This window comes from Rhinatrema bivittatum, chromosome 5 (assembly GCF_901001135.1).
Source record: "Rhinatrema bivittatum chromosome 5, aRhiBiv1.1, whole genome shotgun sequence".
NCBI classification, from domain to species: domain Eukaryota; kingdom Metazoa; phylum Chordata; class Amphibia; order Gymnophiona; family Rhinatrematidae; genus Rhinatrema; species Rhinatrema bivittatum.
The window spans coordinates 290990592-291012931 of record NC_042619.1 but is presented as its reverse complement, the minus strand read 5'-3'; the positions used below and the strand labels follow the sequence as shown (position 1 = coordinate 291012931).

General features: G+C 47.5%; 1 protein-coding gene across 1 annotated transcript in view; it reads left to right on the top strand.

Annotated features, from left to right (window-relative positions):
• Positions 1 to 22340, top strand: part of LOC115092794 (disintegrin and metalloproteinase domain-containing protein 28-like) — a 141905-nt gene that overhangs the window by 73119 nt on the left and 46446 nt on the right. The window contains exon 13 of the mRNA XM_029604113.1: positions 8965 to 9054. Within this exon, the coding sequence (XP_029459973.1) occupies positions 8965 to 9054 (90 nt within the window). The remainder of the gene's footprint in view (positions 1 to 8964; positions 9055 to 22340) is intronic.

Genomic DNA, 22340 nt, shown 5'->3' with positions numbered 1-22340 from the left:
TTTAAAAGTGGCGCGGGCCATCCATTACTCCTACCATGTGACAGGAGCCAGCCAATGGCACAGATACCCTGTCACATGGTAAGGGCAAAGGGCCATCGGCGCCATTTTTATTAGTGGCAGCCGACGGCCCGAGAGCGGGAGATCACTCTTGGGACCACCACTGGACCACCAGGTAATTTAAAACATTTTTGGGGGGGTCGGGAGGGTGGGGGAAGCTAAGGGAGATGTTTTGAAGGGTCGAGGTGGGTTTAGGGATTTTTTTTTGTGTGCCATTTTTCCTGCCCTCCCCCAAAACGATAAGAGAACCCCACGAGCAATTTCATGGGGTTTTCCTATCGGTTTCGGGAAGCCCCCGATTTCTGACGATTTTGAAAATATCATACAATATTTTCAATCATCAGAAATACGATTCACATCCCTATTAAGAACTCGAGATTCTCTTCTGTGATGAGCCAATAGGTTTGGGAACGAAGCTGCATCTGTTCTATATGGTACTGTTGTTATTACGTGTGTTTAGTGGATCCTTGGGTGCTGTGGATATGACCATGCCCCCGGGGAGGAGACCCGAGAGGAGCCACAGCACTGGGATAGACTCTTAGACACAAACACCGTGAATTAATTCTTTATTTATACAGCTTGGTGTAGCCACCAGGTGGCAGTGGTGAGTTGTAGTCTCAGGGACTTCGGCAGAGGGAGCCCTTCTCCTATGGATGACATCAGGAGGTTCCACAGCAGATACTGTGGATGAGACAGATGAAGGTTACATTACTCACTCGGTGTTAGCTGTAATGAATGCAATTCCACCAGATAGTTGATGGTACAGGCACTGAGGCAGGGAGAGCAGGCCCTCGAGGAGCGAGTACCTGATCCCTGAATGGCACCTGAAATAGAACAGAGGGCCACCGAGCAGCGGGTACCCAAGTTAGTAGTGAAATCCCGAAGGGCAGAAGGAAAGCTTCCCGCAGGCAACAGGGAAGTGGCAGAGTAGCCCAGACAAGAACAGACAAGTCCATTCGAGCCTTTGCCAACTCAATGAGCTAGCAATCTTGCGAAGTAGATATACCCGGGTAGGCATATCAGCTGAGGGAACGCCCTCGAGGTTCGCGCCACTGGGCGTACTTAGATGTGGGCTGTGCGCGCGCACACACTCTAGCAGGTACTTGGGAGGAGCAATAGCATACGGCTGTACCAGAGCCAGTCCAGGGAAGCCAGAGAAGTTGGCATGAAACAGTTGCGGTAGCCATCTTGCCCAGGTAAGCGGGAGGAGCCGAGATGGTGAAACAAGCGGGGTGAAGCCGTCGAAGACCAACGGATGCAACAGTGCTCCCCTTCAAATGGCATCCATGCAATGACCTATCTGCGGATGTAGATGATGAAATTCTTGCAGCATCTTCTTATCCAAGATATTGGAATCCAAGAGTTGTCTTCTGGGCCATAACCATCCCATGACAGGAGATATTCCCATACTCTGCCTCGTCTTCTTACATCAAGAACTGCATCAACTTTATACTCTATGTCATCTTCTGCATCTACCGAAGTAGAATCGGGTATTTTGTTGGAGAATTCACTGAGTATCATTGGTTTCAATAGTGAGACATGGAATGCATTGTGGATCTTGAGAGTAGCTGGTAACTTCAGACTGTAGGTGAGGTTGCCCAGTCATCAGAGAATGGGAAATGGTCCAACGTAGTGAGGAGCGAATCGAGCTGAAGGAAGATTTAGCCTTAAATGTTTTGTTGATAACCAGACCTTGTCAACAGGCTTGAAGTCTGGAGCCTTACGGTGATGAGCATCGTATCCTTTCTTAGCTCATATTCCTGCTTTCTTAAGCATCTCCTTAGTCTGAGTCCAGATTTGATGAATGTCAGTAGCAGTAGTTTGTGCTGCTGGGGATGACACTGTTAATGGAAGTGGCAGTGGCGGTAGTCATCCATATACCACTTCAAAAGGTGTTCTTCCAGTGGATGTTGCTGGATGTGAGTTTATGGCAAATTCTGCCCATGGCAACAGTTCACGCCAATCATTTTGTCGGGTGTTCACGTAAGCACGAATGAACTGTTTGAGTGTCCTGTTCATCTTTTCTGTTTGGTTGTTGGACTGCGGATGATATGCCGATGTCAAGTCGAGGGCTATATCGAACTTCTTACATAATGCCTTCCAGAAGTTGGCTGTGAACTGCACTCCATGATCGGAGACTATATGCTTAGGCAAGCCATGCAGGCAGAAGATGTCGGTGATAAATATTTGGGCAAGCTCCATGGCGGTGGGTAAGCCTGGGAGGACCACAAAATGCGCCATCTTCGAGAACCTGTCTACGGTTACCCATATGGTGTTGTTACCTCCAGTTGATGGTAGATCTACCACAAAATCAGTGGCAATATATGTTCACGGTTCTTCAGGGACCGATAAGGGTTGGATGAGACCCCATGGACGTTCTGGTGGCATCTTCTGTTTAGCGCAGTTTGCACAGGAAGTGATGTAGGCAAACGTGTCTTCTTTCATGGTGGGCCACAAATAGAAGGTTTGCAACTTAGCCAACGTCCTTCGTTGTCCAGGGTGTCCTGAAAGTTTGGAGTCATGTGCCCAAGCCAAAACCTTTTTCCTGAGGTTCTTGGGTACTATCATCTTTCCTGCAGGCACTGGATGGGTAGCTGCCAATATGACCTTCTCGGGGTCAATGATGTGTTGCGGCTTTTCGAGTACATCCTCGGAGACGAAGGAGCGAGAAAGAGCATCGGCTCTGATGTTCTTATCTCCTGGACAATACTTGAGCACGAAGTTGAATCTGTTGAAAAACAGCGACCATCTTGCTTTTCTATGGTTCAGGCGCTGTGCTTGGCGGAGATACTCCAAGTTCTGTGAAGACCGTTACTTGATGTTGCGCTCTTTTGAGCCATGGGCACCACTCTTCGAATGCCATTTTTATGGCTAGAAGTTCCTTGTCTCCAACTCTGTAATTTCTCTCGGCAGGAGAAAAGCGATGGGAGAAAAATGAACAAGGATGAGGAACTTTAGAATTGCCAGCCTGGCTTAATACTGCCCCTACGCCAATGTCCGAGGTGTCAACCTCTACAATGAAAGGTTTTGAGGGGTCTGGATGTTGAAGGCAAGGCTTGGATGAAAAGGCAACCTTCAATTTTTGAAATGCAGCAATCGCTTCTGGAGACTATTTGAACACATTGGCACCCTTTCGCGTCATAGCTGTCAGAGGTACTGTGAGAAAAGAGTAATTCTTAATGAAGGTCCTATAATAATAAGTGAACCCTAAGAAGCATCTTAGAGCCTTTAATCCGGTAGGTTGGGCCTATTTTCTGATACTCTCCAGCTTCTGTGGGTCTATTTGAAAACCCTCTTTGGAGACTATGTAGCCTGGGAAAGGCACTGATTCTTTATGGAACTCACACTTCGATAGCTTGGCATAGAGATGGTTCTCAAGAAGCCTCTGTAGTACTCTCTTGGCATCTTCTTGGTGGGTGATGACATCTTGTGAGAAGATTAAGATGTCATCTAAATAGCTAACTACACATTTGTAGAGGAGGTCTCGGAAGATGTTCATTAAATTTTGAAAGACAGCCGGAGCATTACACAGACCAAACGGCATTACTAAGTACTCAAAGTGGCCATCTTGGATGCTGAAGGCTGTCTTCCACACGTCGCCAGCTTTAATACGAAGTAGGGTATATGCTTCTTTAAGATCTAGTTTTGAAAAGATCTGGGCTCCTTGTAGCCTGTCAAAGAGAGGTAGTGGGTAACGGTCCTTAATAGTTATTTCATTAAGGCCTCTGTAGTCTATGCAAGGACACAATGTGCTGTCCTTTTTGCCCACAAAAAAAAAGCCTGTGCCTGCAGGAGGATTGGACGGTCTAATGAAGCCCTTGTTGAGATTCTCCTGAATGTATTCAGACATGGCTTTGTTCTCTGCCACAGACAAGGGATACACTCTGCCCTTGGGTGGATCTGTATTCGGCTTCAGACGAATGGCGCAGTCATAGGGTCTATGAGGCGGAAATATATCTGCAGCTTCTTTCGAAAAAACATCTTTGAAAGATGTGTATTGAGGTGGCAAGCCCGGCATCACTGGGGTAGTAGGCATACATGGTATTGGCTTAACCTCAGTCAGGCATCGCTTACGGCAGTCTGGATCCCAACTTGACAGTTCCAGAGTGACCCAATCAAATTGAGGCATATGCTGTGTAGGCACGGTAATCCCAGTACTATGGGATGCATAGCCTTCTCTAAGATAAAGAAGGAGATGGTCTCCGTATGGAGTACGCCGGTACATAGGCAGACTGGCTCAGTACGTAGGGTTACTTCTTCCAGCAAGGGTTCTCCATGGATGGATGAAAGAAGCAAAGGAGGTAACAAGGTGGAAGTGGGGATCTGTAGATGTTCCACTAGTCGCTGCAGGATAAAATTGCCTACTGCCCCTGAGTCTACTAGGGCAAGAGTCTGATATTGAAGAGGGCCGCAGAGGAGAGATACAGGAAGAGAGAGCGGAGAGAAGGAGTGGTGAGATCTAAGAAGAGTCCTCCCGCAGGACTTAGGTCTGTCCGCTTCTCGGACATATAGGACAGTTTTGGACAGCATGACCAGCTTGTCCACAGTACATACACAGCCCTAGTTTCTTCCGCGTTCTTCTTTCCTTTGACGTCAAATGGCAGCAGCCTAACTGCATCGGTTCCTCTTCGCCGGCTGCTGGAATCAAAGGGGTAGCCCTGGATGCAGTCTTGACACAGACTTCACTCAGAAGGGGCCTCCTGGTACTCTTGGCTTCTTGAACTTTATCTCGAAGCTGGCAGTCAATTCTGCCAGCTTTCACTAGTTCAGCCAAGGTTTCAGGCATCTCTCTGGCAGAGTTCATCCTTCAGGCGATTGTTCAGTCCTTCAAAGTACAGCGGCTTCAGGCATCTTGGGTCCCAGGATAATTCAGACGCCAGTGTCTTGAATTCAATAGCAAAGTCAGCTAGGGTCTTGTTCCCTTGCTTAAGGTGAACCAAGGAAGATCCTGCAATGGAGTATTGGGCAGGGTCATCAAAAATTGATTTAAACAGTTCAAGGAATCCTTCAATGTTGTGAAGGATCGGGTCCTCGTGTTCCCACAGCGAAGATGCCCAGGACAGGGCTCGCCCATCTAGGTATGATAGGATGTATGTAGTCTTCACATAAGTTATGGGGAAATGTCCAGGTTGTAATGCAAAGTGCATGCAGCACTGATTAATAAAATCTCTGCATCTCCATACTTCTCCCGAGAAGCGGGTAAGAGCTGCTAGAGGTACAGTTGTCTTGACCGTCACCTCCGACAGTTGAGTCTCTTTACCTGAGATGGAAGGAGAGTTCATCTGTTTGTGTAACAAATTAAATGCAGTGGTCAGTCCTTCCAGCGCAGTCTGCTGATCGGTGATCCGCTGGGCCAGACCTGGAATGGCTTGCAATTATGTGAGCTGAGCCAGATCCATGGAGTTTGCAATCTGTTGTTACTACGTGTGTTTAGTGGATCCTTGCCACGCCCCCGGGGAGGAGCTCCGAGAGGAGCCACAACACTGGGATAGACTCTTAGACACAAACACCATGAATTAATTCTTTATTTATACAGCTTGGTGTAGCCACCAGGTGGCAGTGGTGAATTATAGTCTCAAGGACCTCGGCAGAGGGAGCCCTTCTCCTATGGATGATGTCAGAAGGTTCCGCAGCAAATACTGTGGATGAGACAGATGAAGGTTAAAGTACTCACTCGGTGTTAGGTGTAATGAATGTGATTCCACCAGATAGTTGATGGTAAGGGCACTGAGGCAGGGAGAGCAGGCCCTCGAGGAGCGAGTACCTGATCCCTGAATGGCACCTGAAATAGAACAGAAGGCCCCCGAGGAGCGGGTACCCAAGTTAGTAGTGAAACCCCGAAGGGCAGAAGGAAAGCTTCCCGCAGGCAACAGGGAAGCAGCAGAGTAGCGCAGACAGGAACAGACAAGTCCATTCGAGCCTTTCCCAACTTAATGAGCTAGCAATCTTGAGAAGTAGATATACCCGGGTGGGCGTGACGTCAGCTGAGGGAACGCCCTCGAGGTTTGCGCCACTGGGCATACTTGGACGTAGGTTGCACGCGTGCGCGCACCCTAGCAGGTATCTGGGAGGAGCAATGGCATACGGCTGCACCAGAGCCGGTCCGGGGACGCCAGAGAAGTTGGCATGACAATGATGCAGTAGCCATCTTGCCCAGGTAGGCGGGAGGAGCCGAGATAGGGGTGAAACAAGCGGGGCAAAGCCGTTGAAGACCGACGGACGCAACAGGTATTTAAGATTGGTGGGGCTCTCTGTGACCTTCTCCCTTTCCTGCTCCAGGTTATGCCACTCTCTTTCTACTCTGTGTTCATGCCTCTGTCTTCTTGCCTCATATCTCTGCGTAGCTTTCTCTGTTGGCTTAGATAATCTCTTCAAATTATTGCTTTCATCTCCTCCTTCAACATCTATCGCTTTTTGCTCTGTGTCATCTCTTAATTCAATGACTTCAGCTAGCTGTTTCAAGGTGCCTTTGTCTTCCAGTATTGGTGCTTCAGCCATGTCAACAGCAAACACTTTTTTCAGCCACTGAGTTTTAGGGAATACATTTTGAATTGCTTTAGAAGCAGAGGGGCAAGGCTAGCTAACACTTCAGGGAAGTTTGCCTCAGGCTTTCTGTTCCCTTTCCCTGGAGTCAGCAGAAATCTGGTATCTATAGTAGCCTTCGGCGGCAAATGTGTAGGAGAGAGTTGGGGGAGGGGCAGAGCAGCTTTCGCTATCACTGTTCTTCCAGTCTTCTCGCTGCCCTGTTTGGTGAGCATAAGACCTTGCTCTTTTGAGATGGAGTAACATAAGAAGTATTACTGCTCAAATGAATCTAGAAATGATGCCCTTTATAAAGAGTGTTGGGTAAGAACATATAGCGGAGCATATCATCCAAGAGATGCTGACAGCGGGTTCAAAGAACGCTGGAATTTAAGCAAGGGTGAACAAAAGGAGAAATCTGCTTGATGGCTCGGCGTAAAACAGTCTATACTGTGGCATTGCAAGAAACAGCTTGAAAGATAAGTAATTCCAACTACATAGTAGAATATATACATCCTCTGAGGAAAGACCCTCTGAGGGTCAGAAACAAGGCCTTGTCGGGTCGATAACAACAGGTGGATAATGACACCCTTAAGATAAGTCAGTTTTGGTTTACATATGGATTGCAAGTTCAGTTTGGTAGGATGAAGTAAATCATCAATTTAAGCTGCCTGTCTAACACTCTGTGAATAATTGAAATACATTTAAAACAATTTCCTTTATAAAAAATATGATTTATTTTAATATTCACAGCGCACATTTCACACAAAAATTAAAAAAACAAACATTAAGGACGGAGGTGGATTGTTCATGATTAAAAAAACTTAATACATTACAAGGAGATAATGTTATGAGAAAATTTATGAAACATTCCACCTTCCCCTTTAAAATTTATGTGGTGATAAAAGATTGCTTTCAGGATTCTTTAGAGAAAAGTCAATTGAAACAATAACAAGAATTCATAAGAAAACAATTTCAATAACATTTATACTAGATATATTTTGGAGTTGGGAGTGTCTGTCTGTAGAGTCAGCAGACATCTGGTATCTATGGCGACTAATTGCTTTCTGCTCCTAGAAGTGGCAAGGGGAGGGGGGAGTTGCTTACAGGTAAGAAATTCCTTGCTCAGCAAGAGGGAAGCTTGAATGGGCTTAAGCACTGTCGTTAAGTCCTTTGTCTAGAGTTCGAATTCTGGTGGGGGTTGCTCTTTGTGTACCTTGCTTGCAGCATAGGCTCATATTACATCTGCATTTGCTTCTTTAATGCATTGCAGACTGAAAGTCAGATCTGAAAGTATAATCTTCACAATCTTAAGGTTTTTATATTTGATTCCCTGGACTCTCACCACAGCTGAAGGTGTAGAAAGCTTATTCAGGTCCTTAACGATTTCTACTCAATGCAGACTTCCCTGTTACACTATGCTTTTGACTTTTACTATCTTCCTGTTTGCTATGGGTTTTTACTGTTCTGGATCAGGCAGACATCCGAGTTTGCCATCCAGGCAGCTAAACTTTCTTTCCAATCAGTCCTCAAGACAAAGATTCTTTAAGTTTGAAATTATTTATTGTACAGGTAATTCTACTTACAATTGTTGCATCTCAAACATAAGCCCCAAGGCAAAGATCTTTGGTAACTGGAGACAGGGTAGCAGGAGAGAGAAGGAGGTCTCTTGAGTTGCAGGAGTTAGTTTATGGTAGAGGTAGGAAGCATGAGGGATATGAGGCTGATTTAGTCTTCAGAAGAAGGCAGTAAAAAAGAAGGTAAAAACTTGATTGTTTCACAGGGTTTTACAGAGCGCTGCTGGCTCAGAAGCCCGCATGGGCAAGACTGAGCTCTTTTTGAGAGCTGCTAAAGGAAATGCCTCCACAAGCTGGGGGCAGGGGGCAAGGGCCAATGGCAGTGAGCCTAAGAGCCATGTGACACAGGGGGAGCATGAAGAGCAGTCCCTTGAGCCTATAAGGCACCTAGGAAGACTCCAGTTAGATTGAGGGGCATTCAAGCTCTTCCGATAGTGAGAGAAAGTGGATGGGGGAGGGAACTTCTCTTAAGGGCAAAGACACCTCTTAAAGGCAAGGCTCACAGATTTTTATCATGGGTTACAAAAAGTGTTTCAGTATCAAGAATCCTCAGAAGGGAGGACTGCACTAAACACAGTTAAACTATGATACATACATCCCACTGCAGGGGACAGAACACCCTGTTTTAGCAAAGTGTTGCACAAAGTGCTGCCATACTTGAGTCTACCCAGGGCATGACTTCGCATCTCACATGCCCAGCCTGAATGGAAATCTCATGAAGGAGTGGTAGGCTGGTCCTACTGGCTCTGTGCACAAAGGACTAATGTCCATGGTTGTAGTTAACTGGAATGCTGCTCTTGTTCAATAGGAATGCATCAATCCTTGCTGCGATCCGAACAACTGTACCTTCAAGGAAGGGGCTAAGTGTGCTGATGGAGGGTGTTGTGAAAACTGCAATGTAAGACATTTTTTTTACATCTATTTTCTTTGGTCTTTAAAACTAGTAGTATTAGAGGTGTAGATTAGATTAGATAGAGTACATCTTCATATAGAGAAGGAAATAGTATAATGTAACTTCCTTTAGCAGTGAGAAAGAAAAGCTATTGCTGTTGTAAGATCCAATTTTTATGATCTAGTCATTAGGTAGGCTTTCTTCTGGCTGATCCACAGACTCCCTGTTGTCTTTAGCCAAGAAGGTGGCTGGTTCTAGTTCTAGCTAAGCCATTAGCTTACAATAGGAGATATCTAATATTATTAATTGAGGAAAATGATTTTCTGTCTTTGCATGGTGCAGTTTGGAATTTACTGGGGAAGGATATAATAAGGGATTGAAAAATTGCTCCATGTCTCCATTAGAACATACGACTTGCCATACTGAATCAGACCAAAGGTCCATCAAGCCCATTATCCTGTTCCCAACAGGGGCCAATTCAAGTCAGAAATACCTGGCAGGATTCCAATGGTTAGATAGATTCCAAGCTGCTTATCCCAAGAATAAGCAGTGCATTTCTGCAACTCTCCCTTGATTATGGTTAATGGACATTTCCTCTAGTAACTTGTCCAAACCCTTTATAAATGCAGCTAAACTAATAGATTTCACCACATCCTCTGTCAATGAACTCCAGGGCTTAATTATGTGTTGAGTAAAAAATATTTTCTATTATGTTTTAAATGTAATACCTAGTAAGTTCATTGTGTGTCCCCTGGTATTTGTATTTTTTAAAAGAGTAAACAACTGATTAAAGATTACTCGTTCCATTCCACTCATTATTTTGTAGACCTCTATCATTTCTCCCCTCAGTCGTGTCTTCTCCAAGCTGAAGAGTCCTAACCTGTTTAGTCTTTCTTTAAAGAGGAATTGTTCCATCCTCTTTATCATTTTGGTCACCCTTCTCTCTACCTTTTGTAATTCTGCTATATTTTTCTTGAGATGTGGGGATCAGAACTGCACACAATACTCAAGATGAGGTCATACCATGAAGTGATAGAGGATATCATAATGCCTCTGTTATGATTTGTGGGTATGTGAGCCCTTGGCCCGAGGTGCAAGTTGTTACTACCTGTGGGAAGGACCCCCACAGGTCTGCACTGCCAGGAGGCAAGGTCAGAGACAGTGGAGAGCTCTGGGTGAGGCAATGGAGAGGTTCCACGACACCAGGAGAGGACTCCGTGAAGAGAAGACTGGAGGCTATACCTGAGCAGGGACCCCGAGAGATGGAATGCCAGACAGACTGCAGAGCAGGGGGTTAAAAGCTTGGCCAATCAGGAGGTACTCCGGAGGGCAACCCCGAAGGGAGACGCTACACAGCATAGGATGATGATGTAATGCCGTAGGCCAGCCCACAGGACAGGGAAGCCCGAGCTGAGCCTCTAGTGATGATGTAGGACCGGGGAAGTGTAGGCAGTCTCAATATAGTATTCAGGTGCAACCCCGAGGAGCGGGGAAGCTGCAAGTCCCAGGGAAGCCGGCGAGCGCTACCCCAAGGAGCGGGGAAGCTCTGGCAGTCACTGTAATACATAAGTGTGGTCCCGAGGAGCGGAAGGCGCAGACAGTCTTGTTTAGGTTGCTGGCACAACCCCGAGGAGCGGGGAAGTCACACTGTAGAACTCACGGATAGCTGAGCTGTCCCAGAAGTAGTCCTGAGGAACATGAGACCTTGCAGGTTAGAACCCAGGAGACGCAGAACCAGCCCAAGGAGTGGGGTTGCAAGGATAGCAAGTCCCCAATGCGTGCACTGGCCCCCAAGGAGCAGGTACCAGACAGGTTCCAAGTCCAAGACACAAAGCGCAGCCTTAGGAACACGTCGGCAGTAGTCGTAGACGAACGGAACTTGTTGCCAAGTCAGCTAGCTGAGGGCGAAAGTGAAGTTTAAATACACCAGTCTGATGATGTCATCAACCGGAGATGCCCCTGAGGTTCCCGCCGAGGAGGCTTCAAAGGAGGGCCCAGTGGCGCATATGTGCGCCTAGGAAGGCCCGAAGTCGAAGATGGCAGCGGCGTCCAGGCCACCATGAGGAGTCCCTGGGAATGCGGCGGTGAAGGCTGGCCCAAGCCGCGAGCAGCCCCGGGGAGGGCAGGAGAGCAGTGCAGGAAGTAAGTACACGCGGTCACAGCCATCTGCGACCAACAGGTATAGCAGTGCCCCTCCCCGGGGGTTTGGGTTTGTGAGGATGCTTGGTATGAAACTGTCGAATGAGATCCTTGTCCAGGATATTGGCCATGGGCTCCCAGCTGTTTTCTTAAGGCCCAAAGCCCTCCCATGACAGGAGGTACATAGAAACATAGAAATGATGGCAGAAGAAGACCAAATGGCCCATTCAGTCCGCCCAGCAAGCTTCCACACTTTTTTTTTCTCTCTCATACTTATCTGTTACTCTTGGTCTGCCGGGTCCATGTACTTGGAAATCTGTTATGATTTGTGGGTATGTGGGCCCTTGCCCCGAGGTACAAGTTGTTACTACTTGTGGGAAGGACCCTCGCAGGTCTGCACAGCCGGAAGGCGAGGTCAGAGACAGTGGAGAGCTCTGGGTGAGGCAATGAAGAGGTTCTGCGACACCAGGAGAGGACCCCCATGGAGAGTAGACTGGAGGCTATACCTGGGCAGGGACCCCGAGGGATGGAATGCCAGACAGACCGCAGAGCAGGAGGCGTGAGTCTTGGCCAATCAAGAGGTACTCCGGAGGGCAATCCCAAAGGGAGAAGCTGCACAGCGTAGGAGGAGGATGTAATGCCGTAGGCCAGCCCACAGGACAGGGAAGCCCGATCTGAGCCTCTAGTGATGACATAGCACTACCCCGAGGACTGGGGAAGTGTAGGCAGTCTCAAATTAGTATGCAGATGCAATCCCGAGGAGCAAGGAAGCGTGCAAGTCCCAGGGAAGCTGGAGAATGCTACCCCGAGGAGCGGGGAAAGTCTGGAAGTCACTGTAATACGTAAACGCAGTCCCGAGGAGTGGGAGGCACGGACAGTCTTGTTCAGGCTGCGGGCACAACCCCGAGGAGCGGAGAAGTCCCATTGTAGAACTCACGGATAGCTGAGGTGTCCCAGAGGTAGCCCTGAGGAATGGGAGGCCTTGCAGGTTAGAACCCAGAAGACGCAGAGCCAGCCCGAGGAGTGGGGGAAGGCAAGGAGAGCGAGTCCCCAATGTGTGCACTGGACCCCGAGGACTGGGTACCAGACAGGGTCCAAGGCACAAAGAGTAGTCTCAGGAACATGTCGGCAGTAGTCGTAGATGAACGGAACTTGTTGCCAAGTCGGCTAGCTAAGGGCGAAGGTGGAGTTTAAATACACCGGTCTGATGATGTCATCAACTGGAGATGCCTCCGAGGTTCCCACCAAGGAGGCTTCAAAGGAGGGCCCAGTGGCACACGCGGGCGCCTAGGAAGGCCCAAAGTCGAAGGCAGCGGCGGTGTCCAGGCCATCATGAGGTGTCCCAGGGAATGCGGCAGTGAAAGCTGGCCCGAGCCGCGAGCAGCCCCGGGGAGGGCAGGCGAGCAGTGCAGGAAGTAAGTACACACAGTCGCAGCTATCTGTGACCGATGGGCATAACACTCTTTTATTCTCCATTCCTTTTCTAATAATCCCTAGCATTCTATTTGCTTTCTTGGCTGCTGCTGCATACTGAGCAGAAGATTTCAATGTATTTTCAACAATAACACCTAGATCCATTTCATAAGTGGTGATTCCTAATTTGGAACCTTGCATTGTGTAGCCATTATTTGGGTTAGTCTTCCCTAAGTGCATCACTTTGCACTTGTCCACATTAAATTTCATTTGCTTTTTGCATGGCTACTCTCCCTGTTTTGTAAGGTCCTCTTATAATTTCTCACAATCCTCTTGTAACTTAACAACTTTCAATAACTTTGTGTCATCGGCAAATTTGATCACTTCACTTGATCATTCCAATGGGAGCACTGAGAGGAGAAGATCACCTTGCTGGTGGCTGAAAGGAATCAGTAAGTTTTTGCTTGGGACATTGTCTTTTTTTAAAGTATTGGGGCAAAGTTAACTATTTGGGAATATTATTTAGTGTTTTTGTGTGTTTGTGCTTTCGTGGATTGCAAACTGGCTAAAAGACAGGAAAGAGAGTAGGATTAAATGGACAATTTTCTCAGTGGAAGGGAGTGGACAGTGGAGTGCCTCAGGGATCTGTATTGGGACCCTTACTGTTCAATATATTTATAAATGATTTGGAAAGAAATACGACGAGTGAGATAATCAAATTTGCAGATGACACAAAATTGTTCAGAGTAGTTAAATCACAAGCAGATTGTGATAAATTGCAGGAAGACCTTGTGAGACTGGAAAATTGGGCATCCAAATGGCAGATGAAATTTAATGTGGATAAGTGCAAGGTGATGCATATAGGGAAAAATAGCCCGTGCTATAATTACACAATGTTGGGTTCCATATTAGGTGCTACAACCCAAGAAAGAGATCTAGGTGTCTTAGTGGATAACACACTGAAATCGTCGGTGCAGTGTGCTGCGGCAGTCAAAAAAGCAAACAGAATGTTGGGAATTATTAGAAAAGGAATGGTGAATAAAACGGAAAATGTCATAATGCCTCTGTATCGCTCCATGGTGAGACCGCACCTTGAATACTGTGTACAATTCTGGTCGCCGCATCTCAAAAAAGATATAATTGCGATGGAGAAGGTACAGAGAAGGGCTACCAAAATGATAAGGGGAATGGAACAACTCCCCTATGAGGAAAGACTAAAGAGGTTAGGACTTTTCAGCTTGGAGAAGAGACGACTGAGGGGGATATGATAGAGGTGTTTAAAATCATGAGAGGTCTAGAACGGGTAGATGCGAATCGGTTATTTACTCTTTCGGATAGTAGAAAGACTAGGGGGCACTCCATGAAGTTAGCATGGGGCACATTTAAAACTAATCCAAGAAAGTTCTTTTTTACTCAACGCACAATTAAACTCTGGAATTTGTTGCCAGCGAATGTGGTTAGTGCAGTTAGTATAGCTGTGTTTAAAAAGGATTGGATAAGTTCTTGGAGGAGAAGTCCATTACCTGCTATTAAGTTCACTTAGAGTATAGCCACTGCCATTAGCAATGGTTACATGGAATAGACTTAGTTTTTGGGTACTTGCCAGGTTCTTGTGGCCTGGATTGGCCACTGTTGGAGACGGGATGCTGGGCTTGATGGACCCTTGGTCTGACCCAGTATGGCATTTTCTTATGTTCTTATGTTCTTAATAGTAAGGCAGTGAATAACAGAAGTTTGACTGTATTTTTAAATAGTCAGTCAGTAAGACAGCTAGTAAGCAATAATTAGTGTGTTTATTTATAAAAGTCTGTAAGGCAGCTAGTAAGCAGAACTGAGTGTATTTAAAAAAAAAAAAGTAGCCAGAAACTAGAAATAAGCTAGGAGCAGTGTATACCTAAGTAAAAAGGTTGAAAAGTTCAGTTCAGTTACTCACCTTGGAAAGGTGATAAGGTAGTGTGATTTGATTTGATTAGGTATCAACATTTGTTAATCAAGAGAGCAGTGAATCACTCTGGCTGACTAATGAAGTTAGACTGTTTGTATTTCCCACCTGACTATCAGAGAATGATCTCAGGAGGCTAGAGTGGCAGACCTGGAGGAGCTGAGGCAGACAGAGAGGTATATAAATGACTCCTTCAGGGACATAGTAGCCAAGTCCCAACTTCAGACTGGTAGCCCTGGTGCTGCTTTGGAGGAAGAAGGTCTCATGATTAGAGAGCATCAACCTGGTGTAGCAGGAAAGGATCCTGTAGCAAGGACCTGCTCTCCAGGCGATGCATTGTCCTTTCACACCGAGGATATCTCCCCAAGGCCTACTGCCCAGGAGGGAAGGGTTAGGTCGGCCGTCATAGTTGGTGATTCAATTATTAAGAATGTAGACATCTGGGTGGCTGGTGGACGTGAGGATCACCTGGTAACATGCCTACCTGGTGCGAAGGTGGCAGACCTCACACGTCACCTAGATAGGATTTTAGACAGTGCTGGGGAGGAGCCGGCTGTCGTGGTACACGTGGGCACCAATGACATAGGAAATGTGGGAAGGAGGTTCTGGAAGCCAAATTTAGGCTCTTAGATAGAAAGCTTAAATCCAGAACCTCCAGGGTAGCATTCTCTGAAATGTTTCCTGTTCCACGCGCAAGTCACCAGAGGCAGGCAGAGCTCCGGAGTCTCAATGCATGGATGAGACGATGGTGCAAGGAAGAGGGATTCAGTTTTGTTAGGAACTGGGGAACCTGGGGGAGCGAGCAAAGGAGAAGGGAGGAGGGATTCACCCTCCTGTGTGCTACCTGGTAACGCCGAGAGAAAGACATGAGAAAAGAGAGGGGTTTGTTCTCCCTGTACTTTTTCAATCCAGCAAACCTGAGAAAAGAACTTTGCAGGCAAGCCTGAGTCACAGCTGCCTGATATCAGCTGAGGATGTCCCTTCCGACTATAAGATCAGCGGAAGGGCGGCGCCAGCTGGGGAGCGAGCGAAGGAGAAGGGAGGAGGGATTCACCCTCTCTGTGTGCTACCTGGTAACGCCGAGAGAAAAACCTGAGAGAAGGGAGGGGTTTGTTTGCTCTCCCTGTACTTTTTCAATCCAGCAAACCTGAGAAAAGAACTTTGCAGGCAAGCCTGAGTCACAGCTGCCTGATGTCAGCTGAGGATGTCCCTTCCGACTATAAGATCAGCGGAAGAGCGGCGTCCCACTGCCGCCGGCGCGTCGCCTAAGCCACGTGTGCAGAAGGGGCATGCGGCTTGGACCGGCTTAGACCGGTGAAGGCCAGGAACTAAAAAATGAAATTTCAGACCTATTAGTAAAAATTTGTAACCTATCATTAAAATCATCCATTGTACCTGAAGACTGGAGGATAGCTAATGTAACCCCAATATTTAAAAAGGGTTCCAGGGGGCGATCCGGGAAACTACAGACCGGTTAGCCTGACTTCAGTGCCAGGAAAAATAGTGGAAAGTGTTCTAAGCATCAAAATCACAGAACATATAGAAAGACATGGTTTAATGGAACAAAGTCAGCATGGCTTTACCCAAGGCAAGTCTTGCCTCACAAATCTGCTTCACTTTTTTGAAGGAGTTAATAAACATGTGGATAAAGGTGAACTGGTAGATTTCAGAAGGCATTTGACAAAGTTCCTCATGAGAGGCTTCCTGGAAAAGTAAAAAGTCATGGGATAGGTGGCGATGTACTTTCATGGATTACAAACTGGCTAAAAGACAGGAAACAGTGTAGGATTAAATGGACAATTTTCTCAGTGGAAGGGAGTGGGCAGTGGAGTGCCTCAGGGATCTGTATTGGGACCCTTACTTTTCAATATATTTATAAATGATCTGGAAAGAAATACGATGAGTGAGGTAATCAAATTTGCAGATGATATAAAATTGTTCAGTGTAGTTAGATCACAAGCAGATTGTGATAAATTGCAGGAAGAACTTGTGAGACTGGAAAATTGGGCATCGAAATGGCAGATGAAATTTAATGTGGATAAGTGCAAGGTGATGCATATAGGGAAAAATAACCCATGCTATATTTATACCCCAGATAGAGATCTAGGCGTCATAGTGGATAACACATTGATATCGTCGGTTCAGTGTGCTGCGGCAGTCAAAAAAGCAAACAGAATGTTGGGATTTATTAGAAAGGGAATGGTGAATAAAACGGAAAATGTCATAATGCCTCTGTATCGCTCCATGGTGAGACCACACCTTGAAAACTGTGTACAATTCTGGTCACCGCATCTCAAAAAAGATATAACTGCGATGGAGAAGGTACAGAGAAGAGGTAACAAAATGATAAGGGGAATGGAACAGCTCCCCAATGAGGAAAGGCTAAATAGGTTAGGACTTTTCAGCTTGGAGAAGAGACGACTGAGGGGGGATATGATAGAGGTGTTTAAAATCATAAGAGGTCTAGAATGGGTAGATGTGAATTTGTTATTTACTCTTTCAGATAATAGAATGACTAGGGGGCACTCCATGAAGTTAGTATGTGGCACATTTAAAACTAATCTGAGAAAGTTCTTTTTCACTCAACACACACTCTGGAATTTGTTGCCAGGGGATGTGGTTAGTGCAGTTAGTGTAGCTGTGTTTAAAAAAGAATTAGATAAGTTCTTGGAGGAGAAGTCCATTACCTGCTATTAATTAAGTTGACTTAGAAAATAGCCACTGCTATTACTAGCAATGGTAACACCTTTATCCACATGTTTATCTACTCCTTCAAAAAATGAGGCAAATTTGTGAGGCAAGACTTCCCTCAGCTTAATCCATGTTGGCTTTGTGCCAATAAACTATGCCTATCTATATATTCAGCAGTTTGTTCTTTATAGTAGTTTCTAGTTTTGCCTGGCACAGGCTCACTGGTCTGTAGTTTCCTGGATCACCCCTTATCCTTTTTTAAAAATTGTCATTAAATTGGTAACCCTCCAGTCTTCAGGTACCATAGATGTTACTGATTATTTACAAATTTACAATAACAGGTCCTTAATTTCACTTCTTAGTTCTTTCAGCACTCTGGGAATTATACCATCTAGTATAGATTCTTGCGGATATGGACCCTTGGGCCAAAGCAGAGTTGGCGCAACCTGCATGGAGGAGCCTTGCAATTCCTCACCATCAGCAAGCAGAGCTAGCTGAAGCAGAGGCCAAACTGGAGCTTCACCAATACTAGCCCATGTTCCCCTTAGGTTGAGCCCTTGGATGCTGGAGTCAACTGGTCTTAGGTATGGGCCTCTGAAAAGGTGATGATCCATTGCGATGAAGGTGTTGCAGGCCAGTACGGAGAAAAAAGGACCTCCAATACTTTGCAGCAAATTGTGGACCTCGGTCTGACATGATCTCCTTTGGGAGTCCATGTAGGCGAAAGACATGGGTTAAGAAGCGTCCCAGTTCAGGAGCCGAAGGCAGGTTAGGCAGAGGAATGAAATGGGCCATTTTGGAGAAACAGTCTATGATGACCCAAATCACAGTGTTTCCCTTGGAAGGGGGTAATTCCACAATGAAGTCAGTGGCAAGATTTGTCCATGGTTCTGTAGGCGCTGGAAGAGGCTGGAGAAGACCCAGACGGGCATCCAGTGGGCGTCTTCTTCTGGGCACAGATGTGACAGGAATCTATGTAATCCCGGGAGTCCTTTACCATGCTGGGCCACCAGTAAAATCTGCAGAGCATCTCCAGGGTCTGAGCCCGACTGGGGTGACCAGAGAGTCACGAATCATGAGCCCAGCATAGTACTCGCTCTCGGAGATGGTGAGGCACCACCATCTTACCAGGTGGCATGGTGGTAGTAACTGCGAGGAAGATACATGCAGGATCTATGATGTGGGTCGGACCATTGGGGGTATCCTCTGGATCTACCGAGCATGAGAGTGTATCGGCATGAAGATTCTTCATGGCCGGGTGGTAGCGCAACTTGAAGTTGAACTGTGCAAAGAAGAGGGCCCAGCAGGCCTGCCATGCATTCAGTAGCTGGGCTTCTTTAAGGTGTTCTAAATTCTTGTGGTCTGTGTAAATGTTAAACTTGTGCTGAGCCCCCTCAAGCCAGGGGCGCCACTCCTGGGGGAAGCTTCATGGCCAGGAGTTCGTGGTCCCCAATAGTATAATTGCATTCTGCGGGTGAGAACTTGTAGGAGTAAAAGGAGCACGGGATTAGGGCTCCCTTCGTGGCGTGCTGGCTGAGGACCGCCCCCGCGCCAATGGCGGACGCGTCAACTTCTACGATGAAGGGGCAGTTCGGGTCAGGTGGCAGAGACAAGGGCCAGTACGGAAGGCCTCCTTAAGGGTCTGGAATGCAGACTGGGTTTTGGGACTCCACTCCCAGAGGTTTCATCCTTTCCTAGTCATGTCGGTGAGTGGAGCAGCTAGCATGGAGTAGTCTGCGATAAAGTGCCAGTAATAGTTCATGAATCCTAAGAATCTTTGCAGGGCCCGCAGACCAACTGGCTGAGACCAGTCGCGAATACCTTGGAGTTTGTCTGGGTCCATGGTGAATCCCTGGCTGGAGATGATATTAGGGATGTGAATCGTTTTAGGACGATTAAAATTATCGTCCGATAATTTTAATATCGTCTTAAACCGTTATGGAACACAATACAATACAGATTCTAACGATTTATCGTTATAAATCGTTAGAATCGTGAGCCGGCACACTAAAACCCCCTAAAACCCACCCCCGACCCTTTAAATTAAATCCCCCACCCTCCCGAACCCCCCCCCAAATAACTTAAATAACCTGCGGGTCCAGCGGCGGTCCGGAACGGCAGCGGTCCGGAACGGGCTCCTGCTCCTGCATCTTGTCGTCTTCGGCCGGCGCCATTTTCCAAAATGGCGCCGAAAAATGGCGGCGGCCATAGACGAAAAAGATTGGACGGCAGGAGGTCCTTCCGGACCCCCGCTGGACTTTTGGCAAGTCTCGTGGGGGTCAGGAGGCCCCCCACAAGCTGGCCAAAAGTTCCTGGAGGTCCAGCGGGGGTCAGGGAGCGATTTCCCGCCGCGAATCGTTTTCGTACGGAAAATGGCGCCGGCCATACGCGTATGGCCGGCGCCATTTTCCGTACGGAAAATGGCGCCGGCAGGAGATCGACTGCAGGAGGTCGTTCAGCGAGGCGCCGGAGCCCTCGCTGAACGACCTCCTGCAGTCGATCTCCTGCCGGCGCCATTTTCCGTACGGAAAATGGCGCCGGCCATACGCGTATGGCCGGCGCCATTTTCCGTACGAAAACGATTTGCGGCGGGAAATCACTCCCTGACCCCCGCTGGACCTCCAGGAACTTTTGGCCAGCTTGTGGGGGGCCTCCTGACCCCCACGAGACTTGCCAAAAGTCCAGCGGGGGTCCGGAAGGACCTCCTGCCGTCCAATCTTTTTCGTCTATGGGCGCCGCCATTTTTCGGCGCCATTTTGGAAAATGGCGCCGGCCGAAGACGACAAGATGCAGGAGCAGGAGCCCGTTCCGGACCGCTGCCGTTCCGGACCGCCGCTGGACCCGCAGGTTATTTAAGTTATTTGGGGGTGGGGGATTTAATTTAAAGGGTCGGGGGTGGGTTTTAGGGGGTTTTAATGTGCCGGTTTTTCGATTTTTCGATTTTTCGATTTTTTAACGATTTTCACGATTTTTCACGATATTTTACCCCCCCAAACGGCAACAATACGATTCCCTCCCCCTCCCAGCCGAAATCGATCGTTAAGACGATCGAGGACACGATTCACATCCCTAGATGATATAGCCCAGGAATGGGAGACTGGACTGTTCAAAAAAGCATTTCTCAAGTTTGGCATAGAGATGATGGTCCCTAAGCCACTGGAGGACAGTCCGGACATGCAAGCAATGGGATTCCAAGTCTTTAGAAAAGATCAAGATATCATTCAAATAGGCATATAGGAGGTCTCGGAAGATCTCATTCATCATCCTCTGGAAGATGGCAGGGGCATTACATAGCCCAAAGGGCATCACTGCATACTCGTGTCCATCTCACGTATTGAATGCCATCTTCCAGATGTCCTCGGGTTGGATGCGGACCAAATTATAGGCCCCCACACAGATCCAACTTGGTAAAAATCAGGGCCCCCTGGAGTCGAACGAATAGCTCAATGATGAGCAGAAGTGGGTAACAGTCTTTGTGGGTGATGGCATTCAGGCCGCGGTAATCAATACACGGCCTTAATGTACCATCCTTTTTCTTTACGATAAAAACTCCGGCACCCACTGGGGACGTAGAGGACCTGATGAATCCACAGCAGAAGGTAATCCTGGTAAAGCTACGAAATGTGCCATCTTGGCGAAGCAATCAATGGTGACCCAAATGGTATTGTTCCCATTGGAGAGTGGTAAGTCTACCACAAAATCGGTTGCTATATGTGTCCAGGGTTCATCTGGCGCTGGCAGGGGTTGTAGCAGACCCCACGGACGTCCGGCTGGCGGCTTTTGCTTGGCGCTTACAGTGCAGGAACCCACATAGGCCTATACATCCTTTTTCATAGTTGGCCACCAGTAATACCGCTCTAATATAGCCAAAGTGCGACTCTGTCCAGGATGGCCGGCTAGATGGGAATCGTGTGCCCACTTCAACAGTTTCTTCCTTTGATTTCTAGCCACATCCATCTTCCCAGCGGTACGACATGAGTGGCTGCAAGAATCACTCTCCCGGGGTCAATGATATGACGGGGTTTGTCAGACACATCCTGAGGTGAGAAGGATCATGACAGGGCATCAGCCCGAGTGTTCTTCTCTCCCAGACAGTATTTCAAGAGGAAACAGAATCTGTTAAAGAAGAAAGACCATCTTGCTTGACCTGCTCTCCATACCTGGGATCTTTTGATTTCCAGTCACCCTGAGATCATCGTGGATTGGGGGGGGGGGGGGGTAGGGCCATACAAATTTTATTTTCCTCTCACACACACACACAATAACATTCATTCTCTCACACACTCTCTCTCTCACATACACATGCTCCTTCTCCCTCACAGATACATTACGTATGTGTGTGTGTGTGTGTGTGTGTGTGTGTGTATCTGTGAGAGCCTGTATGTGAGACACATAGGCTCCCACAGGCAGACACACACAGAAGCACACAGGTTCTCACAGACACATTCATAGGCACATAGGCTCTCTCTCTCTCTCACACACACACACACACACACATATGTCCTGACACAGACACATAGGCTGTCACAAAGACCCACACACACATACACTCTCTCACAGACACAAACACAAAGGCTCTCATACAGATACAGATACACATGCTCTCTCACAGACACATACACACATTCTCTCAGAGACACACATAGGCTCTCACACACACACACAAGCTGCACTACGGCCCCCGCAGGCCTCCTGTTGTCTTCGGGCAATGGTGGGATGAGCTACACCATGGCTCACCGGCCTTCCTGCTTGGGGGGGGGCGAAGTAGAAGTTGTGCGTGGGTGCACAGTAGCTGCTGGCAGGTTGAGCCCCTCTCCTTCAGCCGCTGGCGGAATAAGCTCCGCCGGTGGCCTTGCGGCCTCTCCTGCTGCTGCCGGCAAACCGACCCCCCCCCCATCTCCCCGGGTATGCCACCCCATGCAAATGCACATATGCACACAGAGTCACGGTGAGCCTGGGCATGAAATTGAAAAGTGTGTGGAGGTGGTGGTGGTGGTGAAGTTCCTGACTGTATGTCTTTTATTAGCTAAGAAAGTCATTTTACTAGCCTGGAAAGGGGCTGAAATTCCTGAGCTCGATTCCTGCACAGGATTAATGCTGCAGGCTG